The sequence below is a fragment of the Neoarius graeffei genome, chromosome 28 (assembly GCF_027579695.1).
Source record: "Neoarius graeffei isolate fNeoGra1 chromosome 28, fNeoGra1.pri, whole genome shotgun sequence".
In the NCBI taxonomy this organism is placed as follows: Eukaryota; Metazoa; Chordata; class Actinopteri; order Siluriformes; family Ariidae; genus Neoarius; species Neoarius graeffei.
Genome location: NC_083596.1, coordinates 20907971 through 20934944, shown reverse-complemented (window position 1 = coordinate 20934944; position 26974 = coordinate 20907971). Strand labels below are relative to the sequence as shown.

The 26974-nt window shown below is 41.0% G+C and overlaps 1 protein-coding gene across 2 annotated transcripts in view; it reads left to right on the top strand.

The window, feature by feature from the left end:
• abcg4a (ATP-binding cassette, sub-family G (WHITE), member 4a) overlaps positions 1-26974 on the top strand; it is a 54189-nt gene that overhangs the window by 12512 nt on the left and 14703 nt on the right. For both annotated transcript variants that reach the window (XM_060913203.1, XM_060913202.1), the window contains exons 2-13: positions 11426-11543; positions 12905-13037; positions 13132-13182; positions 13402-13547; positions 14440-14563; positions 14978-15092; positions 19681-19826; positions 19919-20017; positions 20169-20337; positions 20582-20682; positions 25892-26050; positions 26181-26299. In XM_060913203.1, coding sequence (XP_060769186.1) covers positions 11426-11543; positions 12905-13037; positions 13132-13182; positions 13402-13547; positions 14440-14563; positions 14978-15092; positions 19681-19826; positions 19919-20017; positions 20169-20337; positions 20582-20682; positions 25892-26050; positions 26181-26299 — 1480 coding nt within the window. The remainder of the gene's footprint in view (positions 1-11425; positions 11544-12904; positions 13038-13131; positions 13183-13401; positions 13548-14439; positions 14564-14977; positions 15093-19680; positions 19827-19918; positions 20018-20168; positions 20338-20581; positions 20683-25891; positions 26051-26180; positions 26300-26974) is intronic.

The window sequence follows — 26974 nt, the reverse complement described above, 5'->3', positions numbered from 1 at the left end:
AATGTGCCATTCTTTTATTGATAAAAATATGTAATTGCTGTGAGAGTTGTGAAGCATCTAAAAAGAAATAATTTTTCCCATCTCTGACATTTACATATGTAAAGTGTATCATGGTTACGGGTACATGATCATTACTGTTTACAGAAACAGTTCTCCTTTTCTAGTCACGTAATATTTTGTTCCTTTTATTTCACTCCGTATTTGTTGATTTGTTCTGTATTTCTGTTTACTAACAACCTCAGATGGCTCTCTTTGCCTGAGTCATGGAGGCTTTGACTCAAATTGCTGATAAAATATACTGGAGACATGACTTTGATTTATTGGGCTATTAGACGACTATTAAAATGCACCCTTGCTCCGGTATGTTTTCCTGTCAGGCAACTTATTCCCTCTTCAGATAAAGCCTCAGGATTTAGTAGATGCCAGTAAAACAAACACACACACACAACTGTCATTTCTAACAGACTGACACATTTCTTTTTCTTGACCCTTTTTTCCCCAAATCAGTTTTGCACAGAGTTCGAGAGTCTCCTTCTTAGATCATATTGTGTATCTGAGAATGACTGCACTGGTCTTCGAGCTATTTTCCTGAGCTATTTATAACTGAGGAACTCCTTGTAGTATGTAGTATTATAGAAACAAAGTGTACGGCCAATCATGTTCCTTCCTTTAACCCTTTGATGCAAAACATATGCACACCCCTTCTAATGCACAACATGGGTCAAAAATGACCCGCATTCATTTTCCAGGTTATTTCATGCTGACTGAGTTTTTCTTTGCTCTATCTTTTGAAATCAATTTATTTTATGATTGAATATTCCAAGTATTCTTTAAATATCTTGTTTTTAATTACCACAAATCATTAATTAAATTTTTTCTTTCCTACTTTATGAACAAAAATACTTTTTATATTACTACACATGGGTCATCCAAGTGTGATTTAAAATTAAATGTCTTAATACTATAATAATAATTTGTTTCAAGTAATTACTTTAGCAGTGAATGGGACCAGTTATTTATTTATTAACTATGTAGTTAGCTAAGCCAACTACAATAAAATTAGCTCACTAAAGTAGAATATGTCAACAGCGAGGTAGCTAATAGTAATTAGTACTTGTAATTTTCTGACAAGTAATCTACTCACTCTCAAGGTAACCTAAACATAATCAATTTTTTTCTAAGGTAATGTTAGAACAATTGAAAAACATTACTTGCATGTATTAGATGGGCAAAGGGCGCTGTGCTGAGCTGTGAAATGTCTGACACAAGCACAATTCACAGTTCCCACCAAACGCTGGAGTAAATGCATGCGGGTCGTTTCTGACCCATGTGTGTAAACTTGATGTAGAATTACAAAAGCTGTGCTTGTTCATAACTTAAGAAAGGAAAAATAAAAATGATGATTTGTGCTAAACAAAAACAAGATATTTACTGCATATTTGGAAAAGTAAATGACAAAATGAATTTATTTCAAAAGTATATCATAGAAACACTCAGCCATACATGAAATAACCTGGAAAATGAATGCAGGTTGTTTTTGACCCATGTTGTGCATTAGAAGGGTAGTGACACAAAAAGGGTTTTTATTCAAAAAGTAAGAAAGTAAAAAATAAAATAAGGATGTATGATGATCAAAAACAAGTTAATTGAGGAATACCTTGAATACTGAATGATGGAATTAATTTATTGCAAAGATATAGAAGATAAAAACTCAGCCGGGTCACTTTTGACCCATGTTTTGCATCAAAGGGTTAACATCCCATTATAAATGTCATACTGCGTCATTATCTTTGTTGTTGTTACTGTTGTTTTTTCCACTTTACCTCCCTTCCTGATTGATTGATCTCCCCGTGTATCTCATGTATTTTATTTGCTTTCTGTTTTCTCTCTGTTCCTCTTTGACGTTGCCTTTCTCTTGCTTGCTAGAGCTACCACGTACCATTTTTCTCAATATTGAAATCATTATAATTTTTTTTAAAAATCATTATTATTCTGCCAGTTTAGGAACAAAAGTGTTTCATTAGCATTTTATTATTTTGCATGAACAACCAAAAAAAAAAAAGAACAAACAAGACAATCAGGTTTGTCTTTCCTGTTGTACATCATGTAAAAATATGTAAATATTCTACTACCAGGACACTCTCAGAAAACAAAGTACTTTATTGTACCTTCAGGGGTACAATGGCTTGTCACTGGGGCAGTACCCTCTAAGATACTTATTTGCACCCTTTATAGTATACTGCTTGGGAACATATACACTCACTGGCCACTTTATCAGGTACACCCATCCACCTGCTGTTTTATACAGTTATCTAATCAGCCAATCCCTTGACAGCAGCACAATGCATAAAATCATGCAGATCCAAATCAAGAGCTTCAGTTAAAGCTAGACGGCCTTTCGATTTCATAAAATCCGTGAAATTTAGTTCCCTCTGAAATTTGGTCACAGTGATATATGTTTATTTCTGCAATATCTCAAAAAATATCAGGTGATTCTGTGACTGGGAAGTTATTTAATTTGAGGGGATTCCCGAGCAAATAATGTGCATGAAAAGGCTCGCTTCGTGCAATCAAGCAGACAGAGGAAGTCCGTGTGCGCATGCGCAGGTTTACCTGCTTCTTTGTCTTTTCATTCTTCTTTTGGGTTTTACGGCAGCTGGCATCCAATGTTGCATTACTGCCATCTACAGGTTTACCTTTGACCGTGCACTGACTGTTCCATCATTCTGTCACTAAACGAACAGCTGATCACACCAAGGTGCTTGCTGAGCGCCGATATTTATTAGTTTGGTCCTGCGTTTCCTTTCCTTCGCAACACAACATCTTTTCTTCTTGCTTTCCATTACTGTAGTCACGCTTTTACATTTCATTCGCACACTCACATCCTCTATTTTTCTCTCCTCTTTCAAATTTGTATCCCACAATGCCTTGCATGAACAGGGAAAGCCCACCACATGGTGCATGATGTAGTATCTTGAATTGGGTCATGGTGAAGCAGGAAAAAATAGCGGAGACTTTAGGGCCTTGTGGCCCTAAATTCATTAATTGTTCTATTTAAAAAAACCCAATAATAATAATAATAAAATTGGAAGTCTGTGATTTGAATTCAGTAGCTTTCAGTCCACTCAACAAAAATAATTGGGTGTCTGGAAAATTCTTTTTATGACCTACACTTGAAAAATTGGAAAGGAGTCTACCTTTAATATTCACTTCAAACATCAGAATGGGAAAGATTGTGATCTCTGTGACTTTCACTGTGACATGGGTGTTGGTTTGAGCCAGATGGGCTGGTTTGAGTATTTCAGAAACTGCTGATCTCCTGGGGTTTTCATACACAACAGTCTCTGGAGTTTACACAGACTGGTGCGAAAAACAAAAAACATTGACTGAGCGACGGTTCTGTGGGTGGAAACAAATGCCTTGTTGATAAGAGAGGTCAGAGGAAAACAGCCAGATTGGTTTGATCTGCCAGGAAGGATACAGCAACTCATATCATCACACTTTACAACCATGGTGAGCAGAAAAGCATCTCAGCATGCAACAGCAGAAGACCACATTGGGTTCCAATCCTGCCAGCCAAGAACAGGAATCTTAGAATCAACAAGAATTTCCTATTAAAGTGGTGAGTGTATGTACCTTTTTGGCCCTAACAAAGTACACATAGTTCCCTTTAGGTATAATCAGCCCTGGGGGGTACATTAGTGTAGACTGTACCTTTGGGGACAGAAATGGACTCCTACCGTACCCGTTTATGACAGCGTATGCATGCAACTGAAAAGATAGTTAAAACATGCACTAGAGTGAATCAACCATTATCACAGTCCATTAGGTTGAGGAAATTAGTTTGAAATAACCAAAAATCATCATCGTGGTGAAATTATGGCTAATGGTGCAACCCCAAATTGTTATGAAATCATGCATCATTAACATTTCTGGAGCTACAGAATATCTCACACTCACACACAGTGGCTGTAAAAAAAAAAAAACCCAAAAAAACAAAACATGGACATGTGGCTCCATGCACTTCTATTCGATAGAAATGAAGCCAAAATTCCTCTGCTGTGTTGTCAAATTTGCAGTCAGAGTCTGCGCCATAGAGACGAGAGTCGAAGTCAGGTACACCTACTCATTTGGTAGGCCCCGCCCCCTTCTCCAAATACCAAAGTCCATTGCATCACAGAGGTTGTCAGTCACTTCATTCACAAGTGTATCCATGCATTCTTATGCTATAGTAGAATAACGTTTCAAAAACTAATTTCTAAATAAAAAAGGTGCTGATGTCAGCATAAGGAAAACGAAGTGTACAAATTAGACACTGTAGATGGAAAGACAGTTTAGATGAGAAAAGGGACATGGAAAATGGGCTGTTTTGTCACTGAAAGACATGTGGATGGGCGGGGCTATGCGTTAATATAATCTCATCTCATTATCTCTAGCCGCTTTATCCTGTTCTATAGGGTTGCAGGCAAGCTGGAGCCTATCCCAGCTGACTACGGGCGAAAGGCGGGGTACACCCTGGACAAGTCGCCAGGTCATCACAGGGCTGACACATAGACACAGACAACCATTCACACTCACATTCACACCTACAGTCAATTTAGAGTCACCAGTTAACCTAACCTGCATGTCTTTGGACTGTGGGGGAAACTGGAGCACCCGGAGGAAACCCACGCGGACACGGGGAGAACATGCAAACTCCACACAGAAAGGCCCTCGCCGGCCACGGGGCTCGAACCCGGACCTTCTTGCTGTGAGGCGACAGCGCTAACCACTACACCACCGTGCCGCCTGCGTTAATATAATATAAAGATTATATTAAAGGTAGATTTAATATGGATGCATAATACATATATTATGCTATCCATGTCATTGCTCGCACACACACACACACACACACACACACACACACAACTGCTACTGATGTGTAACACATACACACATGCAATCATGGAACTGACAAATTATTCCGCAGCTGCTTGTACTCAAGTATTCAAATCAATTCAGTGACATCAGTTCCCACATTTAAAAAAATGTATTCAGATTGTTACACTTAAGAGCTGGATCCAATTCTTCACTTTAAATGATCACTTATTAGGCTGAATGAAAAAATGATTCTAAGATCTTCTTGTGAGAAGATTAAATCTCTGATATATATATATATATATATATATATATATATATATATATATATATATATATATATATATATTCCTTTAGCTTTTAATCAAAGGTTGATTCATTTGATAGCTTCATTAACTCATGGTTGAAGGATGAGACAGTGAATTTATCCATTTAGGGTTGAGGCACTTCTATTAAAGATATGGTCAGATTAAATCTGCATCGATATTTTGTATATGCATTTTCCTGTCGTCAAGCGTTATCTGTCATTTTAAAATGAAACCGGTGGCTTTCTTTTTTATCACCACAAAGGCGTATTTCCTTGATTTCCCACCTGGATCTACCTGATCCTAGATGAGTAATACCGAGCAGTTGATATGTGCTGTTGTTCTGGACTAGGAAATCTGTTTTCCAGATGGCACATTTGCCTCTTCGATCCTCTTCTGGCCTGACTTTAGATTTTCTAATGAAGCATATACTGTAGGAGAAAAAAAAATTAAAATAGAGAGCGAGAAAGAACGAAAAGGAAAGACATAACAATACATCAAGGAAAACATCAGAGAGGATGTTTTTGTTAATGATATCAGTGGGATGTCAGACGGACGGTGCATAGTGACATCAGCATGAGCCAGAGCCCAAATTAGACTCTAATTTTCATTTATCAGCTGCATCACAACACAGGGCATTGAATGCATTTGTTGGGTGATCAATATGCAACACACATCGCACGGCTGATTCATTGGCATGCAGCTAATAGCATTTATAGTTTAAGGCTGTGTGATAGATCTGCCCAGATCCCTCTTTCATTCACTCTGTCTTACCCTCGCCTACCTGTCTGGCTCGAATGTATTCCAGCGATTGTAGAGCTGAGAGCAGAGTACACACACAAACAGTCTAATTAAAGGAGATGGTGCTTCTGTCAGTGTCATGTCATACACTATGTATATTGTCATTAAATATTACACTTCCTTTGACAGTTGAATACAGAAATATTGTCACCCTTCAGAAGAGTAGACAAAAGAAACATTATACACAGTACTTCCAAATTTCCTCCAAAAGAAATCACTTGTCAGATATTCTTTATTATTCTATCTACATTCACTGGATATGAGCAATCGAACACTCTGATTGGCTACTCTACTACTAGGCTATCAGCTCATATACCGTGAGTAAAGAAAAACAAAATGGCAGTGCATGTTGCTGAACCAACCGAAGACGAAATAAAAACTCTACTTGAAAACAAAACCCCAAAAATTGTTATCTCATCTCATTATCTCTAGCCGCTTTATCCTTCTACAGGGTCGCAGGCAAGCTGGAGCCTATCCCAGCTGACTATGGGCGAAAGGCGGGGTACACCCTGGACAAGTCGCCAGGTCATCACAGGGCTGACACATAGACACAGACAACCATTCACACTCACATTCACACCTACGGTCAATTTAGAGTCACCAGTTAACCTAACCTGCATGTCTTTGGACTGTGGGGGAAACCGGAGCACCCGGAGGAAACCCACGCGGACATGGGGAGAACATGCAAACTCCGCACAGAAAGGCCCTCGCTGGCCCCGGGGCTCGAACCCAGGACCTTCTTGCTGTGAGGCGACAGCGCTAACCACTACACCACCGTGCCGCCAAAATTGTTATCGAGTATTTAAAAGAAACAGAAATAGCTAAAAGAATATAGGGTTTCCTCCCACCCCAATATCTCCTGTTCCACACTCCATCCCATTTGGTGGCAGTAATACACTTTTAAGTTGGTTTGCCAACCACCAAAAACCCCTAATGAAGAAGAAGACCCCCCCCCAAAAAAAATAAAAAAGCAACAAAATATGGAATAAAAGTATTTGATGGTAAGAATGTATCTTTTTTTATTTTTCAAGAATTATTATTGTCGCATTTTTCGCAAATTGCTCCTGTCATTTCGCCGGTTTGTTTACATTCTAAGCAGAAATTATTTTGTCAGACGTTTTGTATAAAGTTTTTATTTATCGTATTTGCAAAAAATAAAAATGCTCTGTTTCTCAAAATCCAGTAAATGTGGTTACCATAAAACAGTTATTCTACTCAATCTCATTGTACATGGCTTATAGCCGACTGAGCGCTGTGCGCCTCGTCAGCTATCAGCTCACGTACGACTCGATTTTGTGGAATAACTGTTAAATATACATTCAGCATCCACTTTAATAAGAACACCATTAATGTAATTTTCCAATCAACCAATCACGTGGCAGGAGTGGAGTGCATAATCATGCAAATATAGCTCAAAAGCTTTAGTTAACTTTCACATCAAATATCAGAATAAAAAAAATGTCATGTGAGTGACTTTGACCTTGGCATTGCTTTTGGTGCCAAACGGGCTAGTTTGAATATTTCAGAATTGTTGAACTCCTGGGGTTTTTATAAATTGGTCAAAAATCATCCAGTGAGCCTGTGGCAACTGTAGCCTCAGATTCCTGGTCTTGTCTGACAGACGTGGAACCCGATATAGTCTTCTGCTGTAGTTAGCCATGTGCCTCAAGCTTTGATGTGCATTCTTTTTCACCAAAAAGAGAGTAAAGAGTGGTTATTTGAGTTATCTTGGGCTTCCTGGCAGCTGGAAGTCTGGCCATTCTCCTCTGAGTATTCATGGATGTTGGCACCAACAACCGTGCCATGGTCAAAGTCGCTGAGAGCAAGGGCACAGATGTATGTTATACATTCCAGGAAGAAACTGTTGTTGTTCTCTCCACAAATTACTTCTCTAAATCCAAATATTCATTGTCAGAGTGGCAATAATTTTGAAACCAATATTTTGCATAAAATAGTGTTAGAAAACACTATATTCTGGAAAAAAATATCTCATCTCATTATCTCTAGCCGCTTTATCCTGTTCTACAGGGTCGCAGGCAAGCTGGAGCCTATCCCAGCTGACTACAGGTGAAAGGCGGAGTACACCCTGGACAAGTCGCCAGGTCATCACAGGGCTGACACATAGACACAGACAACCATTCACACTCACATTCACACCTACGGTCAATTTAGAGTCACCAGTTAACCTAACCTGCATGTCTTTGGACTGTGGGGGAAACTGGAGCACCCTGAGGAAACCCACGCGGACACGTGGAGAACATGCAAACTCCGCACAAAAAGGCCCTCGTCGGCCACGGGGCTCGAACCCAGACCTTCCTGCTGTGAGGCGACAGCGCTAACCACTACACCACCGTGCCACCCTTCCAGAGCAATATGTGTAGTACTAGTATTATTAAAAAAGAATGCAGTACTTCTTTCCAGAGTAAGCAACGTGTTGTTTTCAGGCATCGTCAGGTCACTGGATTTGCACAATCAAAACATTTCTCATATAAAGCAACTTGCATCTATGAAATGTTTTATCACACACACACACACACACACTGTACATTAAAATGGTATTCTGGTTGGATGTTTATATAGAACTCATGGTGGAAAGGGAGAGTTTCCATCCATCCATTATCTATCCCACTTATCTATTGCGGCTCGTGGGAGAAGCTGGAGCCAACCCAAATTGACTTTGGGTGAAATGCAGCTCGCCAGTCTATCACAGGGCTAACACGAAGAACAACAATCAGTTGACCAAATTCTCATGTCTTGGGACTGTGGGAGAAAACCCAAGCACCCAGAGGAAACCCACACAGCCACAGGGAGAACACACAGAAAGGCCCTAGTCGACCAACAGGTTTGAACCCAGAACCTTCTTTTTATGAGGTGTCACTGTTAACTACAACACCAACGTCCTGCCTAAAGGAGGATATCAGGGAAGAAATACTTATTTCACAAACTGGAGTGTTTTACTCCATCATGCTGTGCTACAGTCTATGCATTATTATGAACACACACATGTCTGCACGTTGCATTTCATGATTCATTGTATATTACCGGTGTTTAAAAGACTGACACACAAGCAGATGTGTGATGTGGGATGACTGAAGATCCAACAAATGATTAAAGAGGCATACAGTATAGGTTAGCAGAACTAATTATATGAAGCTTTATAAAGGGCGGCATGGTGGTGTAGTGGTTAGCGCTGTCGCCTCACAGCAAGAAGGTTCTGGGTTCGAGCCCAGCGGGTGACGGGAACCTTTCTGTGGGGACTTTGCATGTTCTCCCCGTGTCTGCGTGGGTTTCCTCTGGGTGCTCAGGTTTCCCACACAGTCCAAAGACATGCAGGTTAGGCTAAGTGGTGGCTCTAAATTGACCGTAGGTGTGAATGTGAGTGTGAATGTCTATGTGTTAGCCCTGTGATGACCTGGCGACTTGTCCAGGGTGTACCCCGCGTCTCGCTTATAGTCAGTTGGGATAGGCTCCAGCTTGCCTGCAACCCTGCACAGGATAAGCGGCTACGGATAATGGATGGATGGATGGATGGAAGCTTTATTAAAAAAGAAAGATGAGAAAGGAAAACTACTCAGTGCATGAAATTACATTCTGTCTACGGTGTTATATTATACATAACACTTCATAAAGCAACACCAATATGAGGATAGCCATGATGAGGATGTAGTGGTGATAAGAGCAGGGCTCCAGTTGCAGAAAGATGCCTGTGTATTCTGGCTTAAAGGAGATAACAAAAAAAAATTTCTAGTTTTAAAAATACCATTGTCTCTTCTTATTCCTTAAGAATTCATGCTGTTTGGTCAGATCACTTCAGTTGTTTTGACATCTTGAATGTTTTGGAAGATCTTTATGTTAAAACAACATGTTACGATCAGAGAAATGAACATAGCTATCCATTAATAATCGGACGGGTGGCTCAACTTCTGTCAGAGTCTTTCATCCTTTAAAGGTGCTGACTGCAAAGCCATCTGAAATTTAAATTTTTTTTTCATTGTGCATGGTATTTTCCTGTCTCGTAAGAACAATATCATGCGGACTAGATGCGATCATTTTGATGTCCTGAGGGTCGCTTTTCTCCATTTTGGGACTGTTTTCTGAACTCTTGAGGTGAACAGTATGGCCTTATGGAAATAGCCGAACGCGAGGAGCTTGAATTAATTAGCATAATTATAGAACTGCGTCACACCAAGATGGCGATGTGCGGAAAACATCGTGACTCTGCATCGATCTTGGAAAGTTTTGAGTCTCAGGGATGTAATTTGTGGTTGACGTTCACGAATAGATCCGTGAAACAAAAGACAAATATATATTTTCTCTGTTACCGCGTTTGTGTTATCGTTTCTTTCTCTGTAAGACCAAAACATTAGGTGTATAACTCCATACTCGCTACTGTGGAGTCGAGCTCATACATTCTAAGGCTGAGATAGCTAAGCGCTAGCTAGAATGATTTAGCTATCTGTCCAGAAAAATGACGTCATCTAACCTTGCTCTATTTTGCAGTTACACTCAAGGCAGGCTTTCCTTTTCTTTTCCGCTGGCTTTTAGCTGGTGGGAGAGCGGAGTCCGCTATGTTTGTCCACGCCGACTTGTTTTGGTTAAAGGTAGGTCAAATATGCCCCACGGTGGTCATGTGATATTGTTGCTCACTTGCTTCGGCAATCTCCGGAATCGTAAAATGTGGGACGTGTTTTATCTCGGCAAAACATTTACACACAGGATACGCAGTGTGTGCAGCAGCGAAACATCTCGAAACTCCAACAGCAATTGAAACAGAACATTTTACCCAGCATTCAACTTTGCAGTCAGAACCTTTATATAAGCTGTTAAATAGAAGAAATAACGGTTGTGTGCAAACACTCTTCCTATTACACATTTTATTCTATTCAGGAATAATAAATGTGAAATTGAACGAGTGGTGGAATGAGTATGGATATTTCTTTACTCTGGTTTTTACACCATAGTGTTGTTGCGTTCTCAGATCGGATTGATCAGAAGGTCTCAGACTGTAGTTCCAGTTATAAGAGAAATTGCAGGTTTATATTCAGAAATCCATGTTATAATTGTCTGGACTTTTACCATTTAAAATTTGAGACCTTGGAGAATATACAGAACGGAGGGCTTTGTGGTTTCTTGGTAACATGTCGTATTGACTGAGAGAGAGAGAGAGAGGCTAGTGAAGGATTGTGTTGCTGCGATAATATAAGCGATAACAAGACGATCCATGTTCAGTCTGCCTAAAAATGTCTAAACCTTGTTGAGTGATTTTCTCACACAGTGAGCGTAAATGGTTTTCACAGGATTTATAGTCAGATTTTTATAATGTAAATGAATAAGCACATTATCTATTCGTGTTTAGGACAATTTTTCATTCTTACAGAATATTAGGAATGCCACGCTGTAAGACGATAAAGACCGGGTGAGCACAATGACCTAAACTGATATGTATCTGATTTGTCCAGGTTGCAAGGCGCTCCTGAAATGTTTGTCAGGGAAGTTTTGTAGCCGAGAGCTCATCGGGATTATGGGGCCTTCTGGGGCCGGCAAGTCCACTCTCATGAATATTCTTGCTGGGTACAGGTGAGTGTGAGTGAGAGAGTGTTGAAGAGAGGAGATGAATGTTCTTCTTTTTTTTTTCTGCCAGAACCAATTTTCTGGCTTTTTATTCACTTGAATAGTACATCATTCATTTTAATGAAAAATGTAATACATTTTATAATACATCTATTCAATATTATTGTTCTAGTGGTCCTTACACCTGTACATATTATTCCAGTTGCCCTCATAGCTGCATAATTATCATTATCAGTCCAACACAGCTGGTCTTTCAGTGTGTCACCTGTTTGCCTTTCCTTTTTTCCTCAGTGTACAACTTTTCTCATCCCATTCTCATTATCTCTAGCCGCTTTATCCTGTTCTACAGGGTCGCAGGCAAGCTGGAGCCTATCCCAGCTGACTACGGGCGAAAGGTGGGGTACACCCTGGACAAGTCGCCAGGTCATCACAGGGCTGACACATAGACACAGACAACCATTCACACTCACATTCACACCTACGCTCAATTTAGAGTCACCAGTTAACCTAACCTGCATGTCTTTGGACTGTGGGGGAAACCGGAGCACCCGGAGGAAACCCACGCGGACACAGGGAGAACATGCAAACTCCGCACAGAAAGGCCCTCGCCGGCCACGGGGCTCGAACCCGGACCTTCTTGCTGTGAGGCGACAGCGCTAACCACTACACCACCGTGCCGCCCCTGTACAACTTTTGTTTTTCCTTTTTTTAAAAACCTTTTTCTTCTCCATCTTTCTTGAGATACATTTATATCATGGCACAAAATAAAATACAAGTCGTATAGTTAGGTGTATACTTAACAATTAATCCATGAAATCGAGTCGTACATGAGCTGATAGCCGACGAGGAGCGTAGCGCCGAGTTGGCTATAAGCCATGTACGATGAGATTGAACGGAATAACTGTTTTATTTTATCCACATTCACGGGATTTTGAGAAAACAGAGCATTTTAATTTTTTTATTTTTCACAAATTCGATAAATAAAAGCTTTATACAAAACGTCCGCGAAAATCATTTCCGCTTGGAATGTAAACAAACCGGCGAAATGACAGGAGCAATTTGTGAAAAATAAAAAAAGATATTACCATCAAATACTTTTATTCCATATTTTGTTGCTTTTTTTTTTGTATTTTAGGGGATTTTGTTTTCGAGTAGAGTTTTTATTTCGTCCTTGGTTGGTTCAGCAAAAAACTCTGCCATTTTGTTTTTCTCTACTCACGGTGTATGAGCTGATATCCTAGTAGTAGAGTAGCCAATCAGAGCATGCGATTGCTCATATCCAGTGAATGTGGATAAAATAATTGTAGTGATTGTCGGTGTATACTAGAAGTCTACGCTCTCTCTCTCTCTCTCTCTCTCTCACTCAGAGAGACTGGCATGGAGGGACAGATCTTAGTAAACGGGCGACTGCGTGACCTCCGCACCTTCAGGAAGATGTCCTGTTACATTATGCAGGATGACATGCTGTTGCCGCACCTCACCACACGGGAGGCCATGATGGTAAGACTTTCGGAATAGTAACAACATTTCACACCCCCTGCTCCTCTGTTCCACTAATCACATCCCTCCCAATGATGTGCACTTTCTTTTGCAGGTTTCAGCCAACCTGAAACTAAACGAGAACATGGAAGTGAAGAAGGAACTCGTGAGTGAAACAGCCGTGGTTTTAGCTTACACCATCTGATCTCACTACTGTGAAGTTGCCAGTACACTGAAATGACATTGAAATAACATTGAAATATAGCTGTTATAATAACGTACAATAACAAACTAGTACAAACAGATCATATGATCATATTTTCTTATTAACTAAACATTGACTTTACTGAAACATTTCATTCGACCTTGTGCACATTTGTGGCAGGTGAATGAGATCCTCACTGCTCTAGGCCTGCAGGAGACTGCGCACACTCGTACACACTCTCTCTCCGGAGGTCAACGTAAACGACTGGCTATTGCATTGGAGCTGGTCAACAACCCGCCTGTCATGTTCTTCGATGAGCCAACCAGGTGCATTACCACTTACTGTATATATGTTCATATACACTCACTGACTACTTTATTAGGAACACCTGCACTGCTGCTTCATGCAATTCTCCAATCAGCCAGTCATGTGGCAGTGCAATGCATAATATCATGAAAATACAGGTCAAACATTTTTATGTTAGGGAGGCACGGTGGTGTAGTGGTTAGCACCGTCGCCTCACAGCAAGAAGGTCCTGGGTTCGAGCCCTGTGGCCGACGAGGGCCTTTCTGTGCGGAGTTTGTATGTTCTCCCCGTGTCCGCGTGGGTTTCCTCCGGGTGCTCCGGTTTCCCCCACAGTCCAAAGACATGCAGGTTAGGTTAACTGGTGGCTCTAAATTGACCGTAGGTGTGAATGTGAGTGTGAATGGTTGTCTGTGTCTATGTGTCAGCCCTGTGATGACCTGGTGACTTGTCCAGGGTGTACCCCGCCTCTCACCCATAGTCAGCTGGGATAGGCTCTAGCTTGCCTGCAACCCTGTAGAACAGGATAAGCGGCTAGAGATAATAGATGGATGGATGGATGGATGGATGGACGGACATGTTTATGTTCACATCAAGCATCAGAATGGGGGGTAAAAATGTCATCTCAGTGACTTTGACCATGGCTTGGTTGCTTGGGCCAGAGACTGCATGAATGAGCAGATGTACAGGTGTTTCTAATAAAGTGGCCAGTCAGTGTACTATTTTCCATTCAATATAAAATAGTATTGAATCGAATGAAAACATTATGTTCTGAAACCAGCTGTATATTTTAAAACGCTTTAGGCATTGTTTTATGATTTCAGTGATTTTAACCTCATCATTGTTAGTATTTAGAGTACTGTACCTACAGTACAACTCTCTCTGTGTGTGTGTGTGTGTGTGTGCGTGCGCCAGTGGTCTAGACAGTGCATCCTGCTACCAGGTGGTTTCTCTAATGAAGTCTCTTGCTCTGGGTGGAAGAACCATCATCTGTACCATCCACCAGCCCAGTGCTAAACTCTTTGAAATGTTTGACAAGGTACCAGACAGAATTTAAAATGTAAAAACGAACAAAATGTTAAACTTAATAGTCTTAATAACTTAATAACCAGCAGGTAATGATAAAATAAACAAAAGGCAAGGAATTAAAAATGCTTTATGTTCATAGCAGGTTAAACTTAAAATAAAATTATAATATTGCAAACCCTAGCTAGTTAACACACCTCAGTTCACACCTCACAGAGATTGGCTAGCAGTTCTTACTCACATGTACTATAGCACTACTTATTAGTTCAGTTATAATTAAAAAGGCAGATATGTATCACAGAATACTACAAAGAATGACGAATAAACTATTATTCACTAGTTTTATGTAAGTGTATGTAATTGTTATCTAATAGCTGGGCAGTAGTGTTTAATCTACAACCTACTCCGTCTGTGCTCTGTGTTACAGCTGTATATTCTGAGTCAGGGGCAGTGCATATATAAGGGCACTGTCCCATACCTCATCCCCTATCTGAAGAACCTCGGTCTCCACTGCCCTACTTACCACAATCCTGCAGACTTTAGTATGTATACTCTGTGTGTGTGTGTGTGTGTGTGTGTGTGAGAGAGAGAGAGAGAGAGAGAGAGAGAGAGAGAGAGAGAGAGAGATTACTGATGTATTCTTTCTTACTAGGAAAATAAATACCTTTATGCATTTTATGTTTGTAGCACTGTACAACCCCAGTTCCAAAAAAGTTGGAATGCTGTGTAAACTAAATAAAAACAGAATGTGATAATTTGCAAATCATGGAAACCCTATATTTCATTGAAAATAGTACAAAGACAACATATCCAATGTTGAAACTGAGAAATTTTATTGTTGTTTTTGAAAAATATATGCTCATTTTGAATTTGATGTCAGCAACACTTTCAGAAAAGTTGAGCCGGGCAACAAAAGACTGCCAACCAGATAAAATCTTTTTCAGGGAAGGCCTTCCTTCTTTCAGCAAGACAATGCCAAACCGCTTTCTGCAAATATTAAAACTGCATGGCTCCGTAGCAAAAGAGTCTGGGTGCTAAACTGGCCTGCCTCCCATTTAAAACCTTTGGCGCATTATGAAGCACAAAATACAACAAAGGAGACCCCGAACTGTTGAGCAACTGAAATTGTATATCAGGCAAGAATGGGACAACGTTTCACTTTCAAAACTAAAACTGAGGGTCTCCTCAGTTCCCAAACGTTTACAGAGTGTTGTTAAAAGTAGAGGTGATGCAACACAGTGGTAAACATGCCCCTGTCCCACCTTTTTTGAAATGTGTTGCTGACATCAAATTCAAAATGAGCATATATTTTTCAAAAAACATTACAATTTCTCAGTTTCAACATTTGATATGTTGTCTTTGTACTATTTTCAATGAAATATAGGGTTTCCATGATTTGCAAATCTTCACATTTTGTTTTTATATATGTTTTACACAGTGTCCCAACTTTTTTGGAATTGGGGTTGTAGTATACAATAGGGCGGCATGATGGTGTAGTGGTTAGCACTGTTGCCTCATAGCAAGAAGGTTCTGGGTTCGAGCCCAGTGGCCAACGGGGCCTTTCTGTGTGGAGTTTGCATGTTCTCCCCGTGTCTGCATGGGTTTCCTCCGGGTGCTCTGGTTTCCCCCACAGTCCAAAGACATGGAGTTAGGTTAACTGGCTACTCCAAATTGCCCATAGATGTGAATGTGTGTCTTTGAGTCTGCAGAAAGGAATTGGCCACCCTACTGCTACAATTCTAGCCAAGTCAACCAAACATGGTTTGCCTCAAGTACAGATCAGGTTTGGCAGTGATCACGACAAGTATACAATAGCAATAGTCCCTGTCATTGAAAGAGTAGCAACTTCAGGTTCCTTGGTGTCCATGTCATTGATGACCTCATCTGGTCCCTCCACACCAAAACTGTCCAGAGACTCTAATTCATGAAGAAGTTCAAGAACTTTGGACCGGACCCTAACATTCTCACCAACTTTCCAGAAAGCTCCTGCTGTACCATAGAGATCATCCTGACTGGTTGTGTCTCTGTGGTAAAGCAATTACTCAGTCAACAACTGTAAGTCTTTCCAGAGAGTGGTTAGAACAGCAGAACACATTGCAAGCAACACACTCCCAGCCATACAGGACATATGTTTTCAGTTGCCAATTGATTCCCAGTTGCAATTGCCAATTTTGCCTATTTTTATTGTCTATTGCCAATTTCTCTCTCTCTCTCTCTCTCTCTCTCTCCACTTTTCCCTCCATTTACATATAGCGTATATTATATATTTGATCACATGTTTAATCGTTTGTATGTGTGTGCTGGTTATATATAAGCAATTTCCCTGAGCATTGCCAAAAACATTTCAATGTACAATGTGTCTCTACATACTGTGCAAATGAGGAATAAATTTGACTTGACTTGGTAGGGATTTTACTACTTTTTACAATGTATGCAAGTTTATTATTTGTAAGTTTTTCTTTGCAATAATACACAATATGGTCAAAAGTTTTGGGCCACCTGAACATCACAACCATATGTGGGCCTTGCACAAACTGTTGAAATAATTACCTTTTCCTTCATTGGAATACGCCCTTACCTCAACCCCACTGAAAAGCTTTGGGGCAGTCAGCTTTTCAATTCATGCCAAAGCTTTTCAGTGGGGTTCAGAGGCTCCAAAATCCAGTAGAAAGCCAAGATGAGGTCATCAGTGACATGTACACCAAGGAACCTGAAGTTGCTACTCTTTCGATGACAGGGACTATTGCTATTGTATACTTGTTGTCATCACTGCCGAACCTGATCCGTAGTTGAGGCAAACCAAGTTTGGTTGACTTGGCCAGAATTGTAGCAGTAGGGTGGCCAGTTCCTTTCTGCGCACTCACAGACACACATTCACACCTATGGGCAATTTAGAGTAGCCAGTTAATCTAACCTGCATGTCTTTGGACTGTGGGGGACACCAGAGCACCTGGAGGAAACCCACACAGACACGGGGAGAACATGCAAACTCCACACAGAAAGGCCCCCATCAGCCACTGGGCTCGAACCCTTCTTACTATGAGGCAACAGCGCTAACCACTGCACCATCATGCCGCCCTATTGTATACTACAACCCCAATTCCAAAAAAGTTGGGACATTGTGTAAAATATAAATAAAAACAAAATGTGAAGATTTACAAATTATGGAAGCCCTATATTTATACTGATACTTACAGTAATGCTTTTATGGCAGAGGACTACAGTTGACTTGCTAACTTTAGGACTGCAGTTGTCATGAACAGTTTTGCACTCAAGTTTCCATCAATGAAGAGTTACAACATCAACGAAACTGACTTCATGTTAAAACTGTTAAAAATGTTATAATCATGTTGTCTGTCACCCAAATGAGGATGTGTTCCCTTTTGAGTCTGGTCCCTCTGGAGGTTTCTTCCTCATGTCGTCTGAGGGAGTTTTTCCTTGCCACCGTCACCACAGGCTTGCTCATTGGGGATAGATTAGGGATAAAATTAGCTCATGTTTAAAGTCATTTAAATTCTGTAAAGCTGCTTTGCGACAATGTCTATCTGTGAGTGGCAAAAGTATGTGAACCTTTGCTTTCAGTATCTGGTGTGAGCCCCTTGTGCAGCAATAACTGCACCTAAACGTTTCCAGTAACTGTTGATCAGTCCTGCACACTGGCTTGGAGGAATTTTAGCCCATTCCTCCATACAGAACAGCTTCAGCTCTGGGATGTTGGTGGGTTTCCTCACATGAACTGCTCGCTTCAGGTCCTTCCACATTTTGATTGGATTAAGGTCAGGACTTTGACTTGGCCATTCCAAAACATTAACTTTATTCTTCTTTAACCATTCTTTGGTAGAATGACTTGTGTGCTTAGGGTCGTTGTCTTGCTGCATGACCCACCTTCTCTTGAGATTCAGTTCGTGGACAGATGTCCTGACATTTTGCTTGAGAATTCGCTGGTAAAATTCAGAATTCATTGTTCCATCAATGATGGCAATTCGTCCTGGCCCAGATGCAGCAAAACAGGCCCAAACCATGATACTACCACCACCATGTTTCGCAGATGGGATAAGGTTTTTATGCTGGAATGCAGTGTTTTCCTTTCTCCAAACATAACACTTCTCATTTAAACCAAACAGTTCTATTTTGGTCTCATCCGTCCACAAAACATTTTTCCAATAGCCTTCTGGCTTGTTCACGTGATCTTTAGCAAACTGCAGACGAGTAGCAATGTTCTTTTTGGAGAGCAGTGGCTTTCTCCTTGCAACCCTGCCATGCACACCATTGTTGTTCAGTGTTCTCCTGATGGTGGACTCATGAACATTAACATTAGCCAATGTGAGAGAGACCTTCAGTTGCTTAGAAGTTACCCTGGGGTCCTTTGTGACCTCGCCAACTATTACACGCCTTGCTCTTGGAGTGATCTTTGTTGGTCGACCATTCCTGGGGAGGGTAACAACAGTCTTGAATTTCCTCCCTTTGTACACAATCTGTCTGACTGTGGATTGGTGGAGTCCAAACACTTTAGAGATGGTTTTGTAACCTTTTCCGGCCTGATGAGCATCAACAATGCTTTTTCTGAGGTCCTCAGTTCATGTGAGGAAACCCACCAACATCTCAGAGTTGAAGCTGTTCTGTACGGAGGAATGGGCTAAAATTCCTCCAAGCCAGTGTGCAGGACTGATCAATAGTTACTGGAAATGTTTAGTTGCAGTTATTGCTGCACAAGGGGCTCACACCAGATACTGAAAGCAAAGGTTCACATACTTTTGCCACTCACAGATATGTAATATTGGATCATTTTCCTCAATAAATAAATGACCAAGTATAATATTTTTGTCTCAATTGTTTAACTGGGTTCTCTTTATCTACTTTTAGGACTTGTGTGAAAATCTGATGATGTTTTAGGTCATATTTATGCAGAAATATAGAAAATTCTAAAGGGTTCACAAACTTTCAAGCACCACTGTATGGATGTGATGATCAGGTGTCAAAAAACTTTTGGCCATATAGAGTATGTGTGCAGTAATATCATAACTCGCATGTTCTGTTTTTTTCCCTACTGTCTCATGGTTTGTAGACACAGTAGAAATCCTTTAAATGTCTAAATCTCTAAAGCTTTCAATCTGTTTTTTTTTTCTACAGTAATTGAAGTGGCATCAGGAGAGTATGGTGATTTGAATCCTGTGCTGTTCGAGGCAGTGCAGGGTGGCATGTGTTCAGAGGGTGGCAAGAAGAACTCTAGTGACAAGAATGATCCTACATCATCCTGTCCAACTCAGTGTAACAACGTGAGTGGCGCATACACTCAGTGGTGGCAAACAACACCAACCTGTCCATTGCACCGTATCTGCCTCACATGAGTTCTCTTCTGTTTGCACAGGATTCAGGACACATTGAAAAACATACCTTTGCCACCAGCACGCTCACACAGTTCTGCATTCTTTTCAAAAGGACCTTTATCACTATATGCAGAGACACAGTAAGATTTATTTGGACAAAATTCTCTCATCTCATCTCATTATCTCTAGCCGCTTTATCCTGTCCTACAGGGTCGCAGTTGGACAAAATTATTTGGACAAAATTATTAATATTATAGTGACTTATTTGAGGATTTGCAATCGTGTGTGCAGGTATTGACCCACCTGAGGGTGATGTCACACTTGAGTATCGGAGTTCTGATTGGTCTGCTTTACCTGAACATTGGCAATGATGCAAACAAAGTGTTCAACAACACTGGGTTTCTCTTCTTCTCCATGCTCTTCCTCATGTTTGCTGCATTAATGCCCACTGTTCTCACATGTAAGGACTTTCTTTCATTTTGCTTCCGTTTTTACAGTTTTACATGCAATTAATAAAAAAAATTTGAGTATATACTGTGTGTTTATGTTTACCATTGATGAAGGGTAATAATGTTAGAACATGTGATTTATGATTACTGAATTTCTTTGAATTTTCAGGAAGACTGTAGTGGTTATAAATAAGATTATAGTAGTTACAGTGTGAAAATTCTGATCAACTGGGTAACTCTGTGCTACTTTCCCAGTTCCTCTGGAGTTGGCAGTGTTTATAAGGGAGCATCTGAACTACTGGTACAGTTTAAAGGCGTACTATCTAGCCAAGACCATGGCTGACATTCCATTCCAGGTATGGTGTTAATTATTCTAGAAATGCTATATATTATATCAGCATATGAAAAATGGAGTGTATAATGTATAAAACATGTTTCTAGGCCTATAATAATCACATAATTTCCAAGACACTTTTGATTCCTCAAGTTATGTATGTAACTGTGGTTCTATGAATATGGATTTAAACACCTGGATGCCTTCTTGTGCATGAGCACACACAGGCTAAAACCTTACCACAAAGTCACCTGGTGACCATATGATAAAGTATTTCCAATGAAATATCATCATCAATGGCTGTCTGTCCCTGGAGCCTTCTTGCTGAGCTCCTGGTTAGTCAGTGGAGCCCTGGCAGTTGTTCAGTGTTCATAGGACCACAGTTAAATACAAAACTATCCATCCTTCCATACATCCATCCATTTTCTACCGCTTATCCGGGTCCGGGTTGTGGGGGTAGCAGCCTAAGCAGAGTTGCCCAGACTTCCCTCTCCCCGGCCACCTCCACCAGCTCTTCTGGGGGAATACTGAGGCGTTCCCAGGCCAGCCGAGAGATGTAATCTCTCCAGCGTGTCCTGGGTCTGCCTCAGGGTCTCCTCCCGGTGGGGCATACCCAGAGAGCATCCCCTGGGAGGTGTCCAGGGGGCATCCTAACAAGGTGCCCAAACCACCTCAACTGACTCCTTAAATACAAAACTAGTGTTTAGTTTCACTTCTCCTAACTGCCAGGGGCAGTGTTTAAACACCTGGATAACAATACCAAAACGTCATGAGGAATTGACTCACCCTGGGACTGACTGTAAAAGTGCTCATATATGATCACGAAACTCGAGTCACACAACTGGAAGTTTTGATGTTGGCCTTATAGAATCGTGAAAAGGTGCCTGGTGAGGCCCAGGTAACTAGTGCTCCATGCACAATGGCATGTTACAGTAGGTTTTGGCTTCTAGCCTGTTCGTAGGTCATGGTGATGACCTGTCATCCAATAGGCCAAACTCTGTTTAGACAGGGGAGCACTCTGTGTTTTGGCAACATGATAGATAGATAATTGATTTGATGAATGAATAGCCACCATGCAGCTCAAATAGTACCCTAAAGCTTGTAATATACATATGCTGCAGGTTGACTTGGGCCCCTGGCATTTATGAAGGACAAAACAGAATGCTAGTTACATACAGTATGTAACTGTCAAATACTAATGTAATGCATGTACTCAACATGTTCCTTAGATTGACATTCATAGAGCACTACAAGTCAATCAGCTGGTTAAAAAATCCGAGACCCATAACCTTAGGCAGGAACTTTGGGTTCAGTTGTAAGGTCATTCTACAACCATCAGGTTCCCAACACATGCAGGCAAGCTTACCTAACCCTTTTGTTGCAGTGATAGCCAACAGAAAGAACTGTCTATATTGGTGCCAATTCTACACCAGTGTCCTGTAGGGATTCATACGAAGAGATCTTAAGGGGCTCTGACACAAGGTGGAGGTCCTACACCTGACACTTGAGGAGAGTGGCACATGGAGGGTGTCTAACTCTTTTCAGGATCTCTGCAATAAGTATAAGAGCTCCTAGCTTACAAGGCCCTTGTGCTAGGTTTCTAACATTCAGGATAATTTCCTAAGCTACTCATGACATAATCATTAATCAGCCTAACATTCCAAAATGGCCTGGTCAGATGTGTCACACCTCCCCATTCATCCTGAATCCATGAGTGGAGGATTACCCAGGGTGTCCCAAATCCTAGTGAGAGCAGCATTGTGACCCAGGATATTGCTGGCTCTTTCAGGGACCTTGAGTATAGGTTTGATTGCTGTATTAAGGATTGATGGAGGATGTGAGAATGTATACAGTAGGCCATGAAGTCATTTGTGAGCTACTGCATCTTGCCCTAGAGGGTTGTTCAGTTCCATTAGGAAGATCCACATCCGACAGTGAATTGACTTGTTGGCTGTCTGTGCTTTCTGAATTTCCCAGATCTGTTGCACCATCCCTGTTTGCAAATGTCACTCTCTTGGGTGTATGTGCTGCCTTGACAGCATGGTTTCTCTAACCTTGCACTGACCTGGTTGGTAAGGCTAAGTGGTGGTGAGCCCATTTTTATAGCTTTGTGTAAGACAGAGTGTTCTTTTAACCTTGTACCACTCTGGGGATTTATGTACTTGACTGTCATTATATTGATGGAATGGATCCGGATGTGTCTTAACACAATTAGGAAGAATCTGAGGGCCAGCCAGGTCACCTTCATTTCAAGCTGGTTGATGTGTTCGTATTTTCTTTATTAATTATTTTGAGAAAAACCTTGTGGGCAGCATGGTTGTGTAGTGGTTAGCACTGTCGCCTCACAGCAAGAAGGTTCTGGGTTTGAGCTCAGTGGCCGACTGGGACCTTTCTGTGTGGAGTTTGCATGTTCTCCCCGTGTCTGCGTGGGTTTCCTCTGGGTGCACTTCGGTTTCCCCCACAGTCCAAAGACATGCAGGTTAGGCTAATTGGTGGCTCTAAATTGACCGTAGGTGTGAATGATTGTGAAGCTGCAACAGGCCTAGCAAGCTGGCAGTAGATTAAGTGTGTGTTTGTGTGCTCTTGATAGACGCAGACAGCCTCATAAGGGGCTGGCAACTGACAGGCCAATTGGCCTATAGGGTGTCAGGATGAAAAAAAAAATAAAAAGACAAAACAAAACCTTGTGCCACCAGGGAGTTTGAGCTCTTGTCCCTCTCTTGACTAGTACTGGTTCTAAGGATCTTTCCAAGTGTATTGTGCAACTAAGTTCCTTAATATGTGCAAGGATGGTGGATTTGTCCTCCATGGTCTACTTTCTACTGGATAGCCTGCTGGAACCCGTCATGCAAACATAGCAGTACTCATATGTCTCTGGCCAACAGGAGTGACAGGGATGTTTGCAATGATTTTATGAACACCCTCAGCTCTAATTAGAGGCTGAAGTGTAGGACATCAAATTGGAATGCCTGTTCTTGGAAAGCAAATCCCCCCAAAACCCTGTTCCAGAACAATTATGGCATGAAAGGTGCACACACGTAGCCATATTAACAGTCAGACATGATTGATTTGGTAGCCTTACATACATAAGTCATAAAGGATTGGACTAGGAGCAGTCCTTCTGGACTAAGAAGTATCTGGAGTAGAAAGTAATGTTCTAACTATGAGGTTTACCTATTTGATGATGCCTCTGTCCAAGAACAATCCATTTCTTGGACCAGAGTGGCCACTTGATGGGGTTAGAAATTGTAAAGCATCCTGTCAGCAGCCCTTATTCTTCATTGAAGGGCTGGTTAGGACTCTAAAGTAGTGGGAGTGTCTTTGGGCTTTTGGACAACTGTTACAAGCCTGGCAGTGGGTGGCACAGTGGTGCAGTGGTTAGCACTGTTGCCTCACAGCAAGAAGGTTCCAGGATCAAACCTCATGACTGACAGGGGCTGTGTGGTGTTTGCCTGTTCTCCCAGTGTCTGTGTGGGTTTCATCTGAGTGCTCTGGTTTCCCCCATAGCTCAAAGACATGCAGATTAGGCAAACTACCCAGTCACTGGAGTTTCACAAGCCAGTGCATACTTAGTGCCAGTCCCAAGCCCAGACAGATTGGGGAGGGCTGCATCAGGAAGTGCATCTGGTGTAAAACCTATGCCAAATCAAATATGCAGACCAGATCTGCTGTGGCGACCCCTAATGGGAGCAGCCGGAAGAAGAAGTAGTTAAAAGAATAGCAGCGTAAGTCTATCAGATTAAGACACATACAAGTCAACCCCTCATGGCTCTCACCTGTACTCCCTGGTAAAGAAATCCATAATTTCCATACCAAATCCATAGTAATATTTCATGCATAATAAAAATGTATCAGATCTTACCTAATACCTAATGTCAGATACAACCTTTGTTGGCTTTTGCGTGAAGAAATGAATTGACGGCTGTCTCTTTTTCTGGTTTGCATTCTTCACATGCATTTGAGATTTCATGTGTTCCCTCACATCGTAAATTCCAGAGGCAAACACTTTCATGTCTCTACAACAAATTGTGCAGTTGACATACTCAGCACCCATTTTGGAAGCGATAATTATTCCATTGAATGTTTCTGTCCATTCGGGAAGAAAGCGACCTCCAGTTTTAGATGTTTTGAGTTTTTTCTTCGGTGGTGCCGACATCTTGACCTCTTGACCTGTCTATTGTTACGCTACATGTGCTGTTATTTCCTGCTTGGTGTGCAGGAAAATCACAACTGTGCATGCTCAGACATTCGGAATGGCTTGTTGGTACTAGCGGAAGTACCGGTTGAGTAATTCTAAATGTAGAAAATGGCGGATCCCATGCATTTTCGTATTTCATGATGAATTTTTTGATGGTAATAAATCAAAATAATTTTAAGGTGAAAATGTAGAAAAATCCGTAGTTGAATACCACTACGCCCGTACCATTTTTAAAATGCCAAAATCCGTACGGAAATCCGTAGGGGTTGACATGTATGAAGACACTTGTCTGTTTAAGTTTTATTATAAAGGTTTATGTGTGTCTAGCCAATTAGCTGGGTTGTGGTAATTTACAGGTGCTGCTTGCCGATCTATTCGGCTGTTCTGGTTACAGATTTTGAAACCTGTGCTCTTCTCTCCAGGGCTTCTTTGGCAGCCCTAAAGAGCTACCCTGGCACATAACATATTGCAGGGTTAATTGCATGTGTCTGGCAGTGCTGACTGTGGTAACATGCCTGGCACTACAGGCCTGCACCTCAAAGTTTGGGTCTGGTGTATTAGACGGTTTAAAAATCTCCTTCATTGTGCTCCATATAGTCCTGACATTGAAATTTTTTACAGTGAAATTGCCTCTGGCAGCATATTTGCTGCTATGAGCTGTTCATCAGTGTTCAGTCCAATCTGGCCCTGCTCCTGGTGGAGGGTGAAGTAGAACAATGATTTGCATTATTTCCATGCAGTAGATCTAGGTAGTTTCTTTGTTTCTGATTTCTTTATGTATTTTTCCAGCCCAGAAATGAGCTCTTTAATCTTTGCACATTACCTAAAAGACTCACAAGACTTTTGTCATAGTTTCAACAGAAGGAGCAGGGACAGATGAAGGAAAGCGAAAGGCTTGTCAATGTTTTTATTGCAGTTGCCCTTGCAGGCAGCAGGAGGCTCTAAGAACAGCTCGATGTCAAAATAACAACGTAATCGCTTCCTCAAACCAGCTCTCTCTCTCTCTCTCTCTTCCCTCCACACACATGCACAGATCATATGTCCCATAATATACTGTACTATAGTTTACTGGATGACAACGCAACCTCCAGAAGCGGGCAGATATCTGCTTTTCATGGCTCTGTCCACCTCCACTGCCCTGGTGGCTCAGTCTCTGGGCCTCCTCATAGGAGCTGCTTCCACCTCCCTGCAGGTGTGTAAATACATCATGGATACGCATACAAAAATACAGCCATACTTTACCAGTTTCACTACTTATCACAAACAAGCTAGATTCTTCAACAGTATTTTCTAAGCTGACTGTTTTTCATTTTTCATTGTAGGTGGCCACATTTGTAGGGCCAGTGACAGCCATTCCAGTCTTGCTTTTCTCTGGGTTCTTTGTCAACTTTGACACCATCCCAAAATACCTACAGTGGACCTCCTATGTTTCTTATGTCAGGTCAGTGGCAGCCTTCATAATTATAATCCAAATATCTCATGCTGTAGCAAGACGAATTTGTATAATCCACACAGCTCCATTCAAGATCTTTAGAGCTGGTGACCTGGTGAGCTACTCTGAGTCCATTAAAAAAATAATAATAAATTAGTGATTTAAAATAGGCCTCGGGATTAGTTAATAGCAATGTCATTGCAGCTACAGATCCAAAAGTTCTGCTTCATTTAATAACTTGATATGGAAAAATGTCATGCTTGCAGCAAAAGGTGCCAAGTGTTAAAAGTTTAATATACTTTCCTTGCTGACTTTATTTGAACATTTGAGGCCATTCTGGTACATTTAGATAGCGACTCATGCCAAATAATAGATTTCAGTTTCAGTGTAAATATTACAACCCCAAATCAGGAAAAGTTGGGATGGTATATTAAAATTGAAATTAAAACCAAAACCAATGATTTGTAAATAATCTTTGACCTCTATTGCACTCAAAATAATTTAAAAGCAATCCAATATTGTTTTTTTTTCTTCAAATAAACGCTTATTTCAATTTTGATTCTTGCAACAGATTTCAAATAAGTTGGGATGGTAAAGCATTTACCACTTTATAATACTGCCATTTTTTCACACATCATTTAAAAGATGTTCTTCTTCCACAGCCATGCCTTTGTAATGTGTGTA